This window comes from Acanthaster planci, linkage group LG01 (assembly GCF_054643075.1).
Source record: "Acanthaster planci isolate LZ-2023a linkage group LG01, COTS_SCS, whole genome shotgun sequence".
Lineage (NCBI taxonomy): Eukaryota > Metazoa > Echinodermata > Asteroidea > Valvatida > Acanthasteridae > Acanthaster > Acanthaster planci.
In genome coordinates this window covers 20489341-20500254 of record NC_141777.1, presented here as the reverse complement: position 1 = coordinate 20500254, position 10914 = coordinate 20489341, and the positions used below count along the sequence as shown (strand labels likewise).

The following is a 10914-nucleotide window of genomic DNA, read 5'->3' as shown; positions in this document are numbered from 1 at the left end:
CAAAGTCTGGTTGATTTCAGGTGAACCCTCCTGGGAGTCAGCTACGGTATTAGAGGCATAGAAGTTAGTAGTTGTACTCAGATCTAATGTAGTGGGTAACCATGGAGACTCAACCTATTAAGGGGCAACATATTCAGTACAGATTTTGGAAGCAGTGGCGTACTCGGGGGGGGGTCAGGGGCTTCTTCTTCCGATTGATAAACAAGAACTTCTTTTCAGAAAATTGATAAGCATATTAGCCGATCGACCCGCCCAGCTATTTTTGTACGTGTATCACTTATGTGTATGGCAACAGTACGTTTCCGTAATTTAATACAGACAGAAATCATCACTGAAAATACATCCCTCGTATTTTCCGAGTCATTTCCCCACTTAGGGCGCCCCGCCCCATTTACGAATGCCGAGCACCCCCTGGTTTATTAATGTCAGCATAAATGATCCACCTATGTATTATTTCACTGGTCTATTTATCTTACTCTATAGGGCGAAATATCGGCGGTTTTGTTCTTCTCTTCAGTGTTTAAATGCAGTATACCGCCATCTGTCGAATGTACTTGCAAAAAGGCTTCCTTTTTTTCCCTGTTCGCCATCGATGCTTCGTCGTGGACTATTCTCATTGGCTGATGATTATCGAGCCAAGAGCAGTTCTATCGTGGACATGTCACCAAGCGTGCATGACTGATTAAATCTGCCTTTGAAAGGTGAAACAAATTTGTGAGGAATTTCTCCCATTACAATTGGAAATGGAATTACACAGTGTATGGGAAACTGGGATCGCTGTTCAGTTAATTTGATTAATACACTGAATGCAATAGAAATGAATCACATAAAAAAGTACTTTTACGTTCTACAACACCATGATTTATGTAGGAACCCCCAAGAAAAACGAACAGATATAGATGGCCTCAACCCATCTCAATCCATCCCATACCAAAATAGACCGTCAAAAAGTCCGTGAATGTAGCCACTGAACCTGCAAAAAAGACCTCCAAAATACAACCACACTAGAAAACCACACCGATTCGCAAGGACGGATAAGTTATGTACAGTAAGGTAGGCCTCACTGAAAAATTGCCTGGGTTAAATTTTAGCCCAAGCATGGTTGAAAACTGCAACTAATCAAATATGGGCTGTGTTAACCCGATTTGGGGATGAGAATTACCTTGTTTCATTTTTCACCTACAAAATAAGTAGATATTAACCTTGTTTATTTAAAACAAACAGAAATTAATTTCAATTACCCAAATTGGGTTAAAACAACCTAAACTAGGCCTATTGGGTAGTCTCAGTTTTCACCCTCGCTTGGGTTAAAAATTATCCAAGGCAATTTTTCAGTGCTTACTTTGCCCCATAGGCGCTAGGACCTATTTCTTGTGCTGGAAACCGCCGTACGTGAGCTTAATGTGCAAGTTTGTTTGGATCGGCTGTGAAATTGGAAATTTAAAGAGAAAATTCGTAATGGTATTTTTTTATTGTACGTTGTGGTATTATCGTAGGCCTTAAAATTCTTCGTGGGCTCCAGCATTTTTCGTAGGCACTAGACGTAGTGCCTTCTAGCCCTGCCGATTCGAAATCACACTGTTGCAAAGTTAGTGTGTAATCGATTTATACACGTATATATTGTATTCTGAGAATGACTGCGGAAAGCAACAGATAGTTTGCCTGTCCTCAGCCAAGGTACAACCCACTTGCATTCTGGAAATGAATGGATTATTTGTTACCAAATCCCCATAAAAATGTTTGGTTAACGCTTTAAATTATTAACACATGCAAGTTGATTTCCCATGCAAAATGTGTCAACACCAATGTGCAAGACAATAAACCTTTTTCTCAAATATATGCCCGATGTACATGTGTTTCTCACGTAATGCAACCAGCTCTTTGGTTGTAGTCACTAGTTATGCTGGACCAGATCAATTATTGTATCTTGTCAATGCTGGCTCCGTGCATAAGCCCAATATTCAGTGTCAGTTTGCACCGCAGATGTGTTGGTTTGGTTTGTTCGGTTTGACATCACCCCCTTGCTTGATTTCTGATTATGATAAAAATCAACTCCCGATCCCTAAGAATTATTACAGATTTTAATGTCACATTTTCATGCAGCTCTTGCGTGGATATGTGGCTGTGCGACAGTCTTTTATTTAAAAAGGAACTCCGTCATAAATGTGGGGTTTAAATCCACAGAGTCACACAACAGAAAAAAGAGCTTTTGATTTTGTTTTGGCCTCTCTTGACTGAATTATGCTTTTTCAGCCAACAAATTGAAAGCATCTGAAATATTTAAGTCAGTATACGTGGTGGCCGCTGGTTTTGTTGTGTCTTTAATTTCTGTAATAACTTTCGGCCTTGATGAGAGAGCCAGCAGTGTATACGCGTTGCCATGACGATGGCAGGATGGATGTTAGGCAACAGGTTTTGTCCTGGCTAGTCTGATTGCTGGTGTTTTTGGACTTTTACTATTGCTCAAAGCGGGAGCGAATCCTGATGAAATATTGATTCCTTAAAAGCTATTGGGCATTGTCAGCAACACGGGCCTTGGTGCCTCCCAGATGCAGAAGCCACAGTTAATGTGCTTTCGGTGCCCCCTCCCCCAAATGGTGTGCACATATGCCATCGAGTTTTCAATTTTTTGCATTGCTAACAGCAGTCCATTGTTGCGTCCGTGTATGGTTGGGTAAGCAGGGGATGGACATGATACATGTACAGGGTAGGCTTGCATTCCCTCTGGGGAGGTCAACTCTAACCTTGGATGGTGACAGGCACGATTTTGCATCAGCTTGGAAGAAACGGGTTTCCATGGCGACCGATGCCATGCGATTTCATTGCCGTTGCATTGGGCACACTTATTAACTGACGATAAATAGTTCAGGACAGTGCTGGTGCAATTAGGCCTAATCATCTTCTTGCGCCATGCTTGCGCAGAATTTATGGGTGGCAAAATGGACGATTCCCAGGAAGATCACAATATGTGGCCCCATAGCATTGATACAAATTACAGCTTGTAATAAAAAAAAAACAACCCTGGCTAACAATCCCCAAGCCTCCAACTAGTGAAGGATTGAAGTCTGTTAGCGTTAACTTAAAACAGCGTTTAAATGAAAACATTACGATGTCAGTCTCATAAAAAGAAATCCTAAATGCATTCAATGAAAAAGAGTGACCACGAAAACGTGAAGCAGACAAAACAAACAGCTTCATTTTTCCTTCCATATTCCCCCCCCCCCCATTTTTTTAAAGGTAAAGTGTTCCAGCTACTCTTAGATTGGTGACAAAGATACGTCTTCGTTTTTCCCCTAAAAGAGCCGGGGCGGATCTGCCCAGCCCTCCCCAGACATTTTCTCCTACATCGTCGCATTGCATTGTTTCCCCGCACCAAGCCGTCTGGGGCATTTTGACACTGGATGTATTTTCTCGCAAAGCCTCCATTTTTAAGACAGGTCAGCGACAACATATTGGTGAGCTCACTGCACGAGGGCTGTTTGAGACCATGAATTTCAGATGAGCTTATTAATAACTAAGTCAGATTCAATTGAATCTTCACAGAATGTACTCACAACCAGTGTCTTTACCTTCATGCATGCTAAGTTTCCAACGATCTGGCATGGGAAAAACCTACAGGGTTCTTTATTCAACCCTCAACCGCTTTTTTAATTTCATATCCCCGTACCCTAGTACTATTAAAACAAAACAAGTTTAAATTAACATTTGACAGTTATGCAATTCATTTTGAACATTCTCGAGTTGCACTGTGGAAAGGCTTGCGGTAGCACGGTGCTAAGGAATTTATCTCTTATGAGTATGTGTGGCACATATTCATAAATATATATTCCGTCGTACGGTGCTACCACAAGCTTTTCTACCTATTGCTATCTTTCACCATGAATAACCTGAAATTCCATTCTCGAGTTGGGCAAATATCCGTTATCAGTCGGGTACTCAAACCCTGGCATTTCCATCTTTTTTAATTTGTTTTATTCTATTTTACTTATTTATTTTGTTGCAAATTGGAAACTAAAAGATACGTTTGTTTTGATGAAGGAAGATCTTTCAGAATTGTAAATCACAGGAATGAAGACATAACCAAATAGAATACACATTTATTGACTGTCATACTTCACGAGGGGTATTCGTATATGCCAACTGGTATAGCTGTGGTGATTTCGACGAAACATGGCTACTTTTTGTGTATCCTTCCGCTAAAGAAATAGCCTAGTGACGAGAACAGCGCGATCGTTCACCGATAAAGTAGGAAGGAAGCGATTGATTCATGCCCGTTCAAATAGTATTAAACTATGAAATCTTGAATTCCACCAAATTCCAAGAATGACAAATGCCATTTTCATTTCTATAGAGTTTTTGCGGGGACTCTTTGGTAGTGATTTGTTTTTTGGTTTTTAATTATATAGGCGTTAGTTAGGTTTTTTTTTATTATTGACAGTGACATAAGCACATTGTGTGCATGCAAGTCTGGCGTTTTTCTCGTCGATAATTACAAGACAAACGATAACATTTGTTCTTTAAAATCAGAAATCGTGGCATATATTTTGTGGGCACAGTATAAAAATAATCAAAGTAAGCTCTATACACTCTAGAAACTGTATTGCTGTCCATTTTAACATGTGTTAGCCAAGTATTACGTGTCAAATTCCTGCTAAGCACTATCCATCAGTACTGCAAACGTGCTTAGTATTTAGAGATGTTTACAACCTCATAAAAAGAACGTGTGTAGACGACCAATTTATAAACAGTTTTTACCAATGAGAAGCATGAGGCTAAGCAGTAATTTGTATGCATTTCCAAATTTAATATATGTTCATCGTGCTGCATTTTACCCCGTGTAATTATTTACCCTGTCCCTGTTGTGACATCAATGGAGAAGTTGGAGGAAACATGTTTTTGGATAATCTCGTTTTGGGGTCCAGTTTGTTGCTCTCTTTTTATTAGGTGCCAAATCGTTGTGTTGCTAACCTTTACACCAAGCAGGCGCTCTGCCATTGTAAATGCAACTTTAGTAATAATGACATGGCGTTGCCATAGTGATCAGTGCCGCGCTACGAAGGAAGCGATCAATGTCGGTAATCTTCGGAGCGTTAAGCCGTAACATATACGACATTGTCAACCTCTTGATGTACAAGGACTGGGGAAAAATTATAATATTTTTTAAACAGAAATCGTCCTCAAGTTTTAAGTCTGAATTTGCGTACGGTTCACTACGCAGTTTTACCTCTGAATTGCACACGACATATCACAAAAATAGATACACGTAATATTGTCAAAGGTTTTTGTTTAGTTTTGTCTCGTTTGTTTGATATTGCTCTTTTGTTTTTGTGTTTTGCTTTCGGGGTTTTTATTATTATTACTGTTATTTTATTTTGTTTTCTTGGTTTGGTTAGTTAGATTTTTTTAAGTGAGCGTGGTGTTTTGTGTTTAGATGCAAGTATTGTCTACCACAAATCATGCAATGAAGTGTTACGTCATGTAGTTTTGCGTATTCATCTGAATGTTTTACCTTTCATTTTTGGCTCTCCTAACTCGGCCAAGCCTGACCCTCATTTCACTTGGTTTCCGTGCCAAACGAACCCATATTCAGAAGCATGCAAACCAAGCAAACCGCAAAGCAAACCCACAGACAAAACAAAACAAGCTAACAAGATTCGTTCAAATCGACGCTTCGTGTTGCATGCAGTTCACATTGGTTTAGCTAATTTGTAAATTGTGTTGAAATTTGCACAGCGCACAACATCCGTACACTACCGGCAGCCTGTTGATTCTCTGTACCAGAGAGGCGAATATCCCGCCTTTTACCTTTTCACCGCAAGGCGCTGATATTCATCCGCGGACTGGAGGTACATCAGTCATTTTAGCCTTTTCAACGATGAGTATACGAGCGGTCGGCTTCAGGAGTAGCTCTCAACGACGCAACAGTGGTTAGGCCAGGAACATTTTAGAAGGATTTGATCTTAGGGTTTGTTTTTGGTTTGAAGATTTTTTTCTTCCCGGTGTTTGGGGGGAAAAAATTCGGTTAGTCCGCTTGTGCGTGTCGAATAGAGATTTGGGGTGTTCAGTGTAGCTCAATCTGTCGCCATGTCGAAGTATCGTCGTTTCGTGGGATTTTTATGGCTGGCAGTTTGCGCATTGGTGAGTATTCGTGGCATCATCCCTCGTTTTAACAACTTTTTGCTCTGTTAGAATGCTGATTCTGCCATATAATGTATTTTGCACACTGTTTTATTCAAATAATACCAAAATGACATTGCATGGTGGTCAGTTGACTCTTCAAATCATTCAACTTCCCAGTCTCTCCGTATTGAAAGTTGCAACTATCACGATATCCCTTGTATTTGTTCATTGTATTTGTAACTGCACTGTAAAATCAAATACACGATTTATATTCGCGAAAATTACCCCACACGTTATTTTTATGACGTCTTGCAGACGATTTGTATGAGACAAATTCCTGGATTAGTTTAATTGATTGAAATCGTAATGTGTTACATTTGATTGTGAGTTGGCTGTGCCGGTTGTAAAGATGAACGGGAGAAATGTGCTGCATTTGTGTTTTTGGTGAATGTGTAATCATTCAGCCAATATTCCATGAGAATTTCGCATGCACATTCGTGTGCTAACGTGCTTTAATACAAACATGGCAAGCCATGGACGCATTAGTCCGAACGCTGTAAAAGAGTCAACTGACACAGGAAACGATGCACTATAACCTGGTCTTCACTCGCTTTCTTAATGCACACTTTCCGCCCCTTGCGCTCTCCACCTCCTCCCCAATAGTCCACTCAACCTATTTTTGCCACTTATTTTCTAATGTAATCGGTACACCTCATAGCGGCGGCTAATCCTCTGCTCTCGTCAACTTGATCGCCCCAGTTCAAATTGGGTTTGCCTGTTAACAGAATACCTCGTATCAGACGCCAACAAAACATTCCGAACACAATTTATCGACAATGTAAACCTAGAGTGTACTTGACCCATTATGAGTCTAATTAGCTGGAGACGGGCCGATATTGGGTGAGCGATCGATTTATGCAGGACGAGTTTCCGTATTAATCATTACGCTACACATGTCGGCATCGCATATACCTTAAAGGGTCTTATTATGCAATGCAGAATGTTTAGGCCTACAGTTCATTCAGAAATGAACTCCCTTCTCTCAGTTTTCCTTGTTTTTAATCTTCGTCTTCCCTGTTTTTAGGGGAGTTCAGGTGGCCCCTTGGGGTGTAAGCTAAGTAAAAGTTACATATTCACGAACAAAGACAATTACGTTATAATTAATATAGCTTCTGCGTCATCGTAGAAAATTGTCTGAATTGGCGGGTTTTTACAGTGAGAAAGGTTTTTATTAAAGTTATGTTGGAAATGCAGTGCATAACAATCGGTCATATTATGAGCATGAACAAATTTGGTTTCAGTGTGAGCCATGGTGAGATTCACAACTTTTGAAGGAATTTCAATGATCGACAGCTCAGAAGAGTGGATATTCTCATACATTTCATGCATGGAACCTTCCGCCAATGATTGGCTTGTCTTTAAACCAATAACATTGTTTATGACCCTTTGTTCCATCGGATCAGGTATAGTCTTCAAAGAGAATTTGGCCATTCGTTTCTACTGCCGTTTCGCTCGTTATTTATTTATTTTTTTTAAATACAAACGGTTCAGTATGCCTGTCGGAGGGGAAAGGTCGCGTGCTCTTCCAATTATTGTAAGTGTTGGAATCGACTGGTTGCAGCTGCGAGAAGCGTAGACGTGGGTTGCGACTGCAACCGCTTGCCAGTGGCTCTTGCTCGCGTAGGCGTTTGTTCTAATCTAGCCGCAGCCACTATTTGGACACCGACATGGTTGAAGAACCAATGTCAATTATTGCCCAAATAAGCCAAAGCGTCGCTGTTGTTTTCAAAACCCTGCGGACATTTCCATATAATTATTTTTTATTTAGTAGTGGTGTTTCTCTGGGGTAATATGAATATTGGGCAAAATTGTAGGAAAGGCCATAGAGCTATATATTGGCTTATCACTCTGGGAAAAAAAATAATTTATCTCGTAGCAGGGAGGAGACGAAACAACTCCTTCCTGGGTATTTAGCGCATTTTTCCCTTTTTGGCCCAGTTCCAAAAACCCAATTTCTACCATAACCGCGAGACGATTTTTTATTTCGCTTAACAATTACTTTTCACTATTTTGCGCAGCAGGTGGGGTCGACTGGCAATGTATGACTAGGTTCTGTCTCCGATGGTGTGGTGCATTTCAAAGATCGCAAACTTCAAACCAAATCCTCACAGGATCAATTGAGTGGGAATCCAATCGAGATGTTTAATTATTGATGCATTTGCCATTAATTTCTTTTTGTCAAGTCTTCGGCGCACGGTAGCGAATGAATTCAGATTGCCTCAGGCAGAATACTGCAGGTTCAGCACTGTTGCTGTTTGTTTATTTCAAAAGGAGTATACGGACGGTTAAGGACGGGGATATCTCCATCCTGAACCCACTATGGACAAATCAGGTCCCGTGATCATCTTGTCACTAGAAAGGTTCTGTATATTGTTGCAGGCATTTTTGCTCCTTTATGAGCCTTGCAAGCCCCAAGAACGCCATATCAGCAGAATGCGTAATGTAAGTTTTGTTGAGCACTCATCGGGTATTGAATTGCGCGTGACGAGTACATACTGAATATTCATGCACATGTTTGATCAGAAAAGCAGCTTTGTACGTCTCTAATCACCCATGTCAACTACAGTCGCTTCGAACCAAATTATAGGCCTAAGCAAATTTTGAATTGAATACGACAAAAGTTCGATGTGTGGAACAATTTGGAGCGACCAGGCGTGCCAGCGGGCGAAAGGTTGACACTTGAAGACGTTCAGAACGACAACAGAGCGACTTGGTTTCAGACGTCACTCCGAACCCATTGGGATGCCGAACCCATTGGGATGTATGTATTAAGTTTGTCTGAAACCAAAACTTAATTGGGTCGACCGGAGTCGCTCTTTATTCCATTTGGTTCGGCGCGACTCTAGAACGCCTGTCTAAAACGGAGGTAACTGTTGCCTATTCCATAACAAACTTTTGTGGAAGGTACTTGCCAACTTTCCCCATTTGGAGCATTACTGATAAAAATTGTTCATTCAAATATCCCCTGTATGAATTATATTTTAAAAATACAGGAAGCCTACAAATAAATCGAGAAGCGGAGCCATACATGTAGTTTTCAAGGCCTGAAGGCTAATGGATTTGCTTGGATCAATTTGATTGCTCCAGTCACCATACAAATTACACAAGAATATTAAACTAATTATATACAAACGTAAATTTTATAAAAAGTCTGAACTACAGTCATCGGACACCAATTGAATAACAGAATTACTAACTGAGCAACAGAATTGCCTGAGGCTGAAAACGCCACTAAGGGGAGTTTGTGCATACGTTTATGAGGAGCAGCGTCGATAAAAGCCATGGTTTTTTTTTCAGCAATGCGCTCCTTTCCAGATTTTGTGAGCAAAGTCGCATCTGAAAGGGGCTATGGGGCACCACCTCCCCCTGGACTAAATTATAGAAGGGCAAAAACTCTCATGCTGGTGAGAGTTTTACATGAGCCTGAAGTAGTTCAGCCCCAAGTTTTCCCCTCCAGAAAATGAGGGTCCCCAAGTTTCCCCCTGCAAAATGCACTTGTGAGGCAAAGGCGGACATGTTTTTTTCACGTGCCGCGTGCCGATTATGTGTTTAGAATTAGGTTTACGTTGGTTTGGCTTGCTTATTTATTCGCAATTGCTTGTTTTGCGTTTTATTCAGATTTATGTGCTTGCGCGTGCAAAATTTTAGATTTATTACCGAAACGGTCCATTAATATAGAACACTGTTTGCAGGCTCCCATTGGATCACCGCTGAAGTTGCGCGTTAACTTCCGGTTCCATGGTCCCATGTGACGGCGATCATTGTATGTAACGTTATGGGCAGTGTATGTACAGGGGGCATGGTTTAAACTAAAGTGACGTCCCACTTATTATTTAAACTGGATAGACTATCCGGTTCGTAAGGTTGCACTACGCCAAATAAAGTCAGTACTCTGAAAAATGTAATTGCCGAGCTTTCGGTAACTGAGTACCTTCCTCAGGGCAAGCAGATTCAGTTTAGTTCATTTCTGAAATGAATCTGCTTGCCCTGACGAAGATACTCAGTTACCGAAAGCTCGGCAATTACATGTTTTAGAGCACTAATTTTATATTATATCCTTGTCAATAATCTAATCACAGTGCCTTTCCATTATTGCACTTCACCAAATACGCGCCAATAGGAAACAGTGCAAAATCAGACCGAAATAGCGCCGCCTGTTGACTCTCGTGAAGAGGTTGGCCTCCGTTTTTTTCCACTGGAAATTAATTCAAGATTATGGCCAAAAGACCACTTTTCGTTTCAATTTTATGGGGGTTAGCCACGAACAATTTTTAATTAATTCGCCTTTTCCCGAAGATACTCCCAAAATAGTAGTAAAACTATGCGCACAGCCCTGAATGTAGCCGCCCGCCTCTTATCCAAAATAGTCCCTTACTCATTGGGGCTTTTTGTGAAAGAAATAACCCGAACCGGAAATCATCAGTCCCAAATTCAGGATTTACACTGTTTGTCTATTAATCCCTCCTGGTTATGGCATGTCTTATTGTAAAGACCCCGTAGAATTACAAAAATTATTAATGAGTTCGCGCACCCTTTAGTGACGTCGTCTCAAGGGCAGACGCGCTACGATTTACAGGCTCCCATTGGACGATCGCTGAAGTTGTGCGTTAACTTCCGGTTCCATGGTTCCGAGTTAACAAGGGTCAATTCAACTTCATAATGTGCAGTGCATGTGCAGTGGGCGTGGTTTAAACTGAAGTGACGGCACATTTACGAACTGGATAATGGCCCTTT

The 10914-nt window shown here is 40.9% G+C and overlaps 1 protein-coding gene across 1 annotated transcript in view; it reads left to right on the top strand.

The window, feature by feature from the left end:
* Window positions 1-5844: 5844 nt before the first annotated feature.
* LOC110982894 (adhesion G protein-coupled receptor L2-like) overlaps window positions 5845-10914 on the top strand; it is a 40874-nt gene continuing 35804 nt past the window's right edge. The window contains exon 1 of the mRNA XM_022241661.2: window positions 5845-6138. Coding sequence (XP_022097353.2) covers window positions 6085-6138 — 54 coding nt within the window. The 5' untranslated portion in view covers window positions 5845-6084. The remainder of the gene's footprint in view (window positions 6139-10914) is intronic.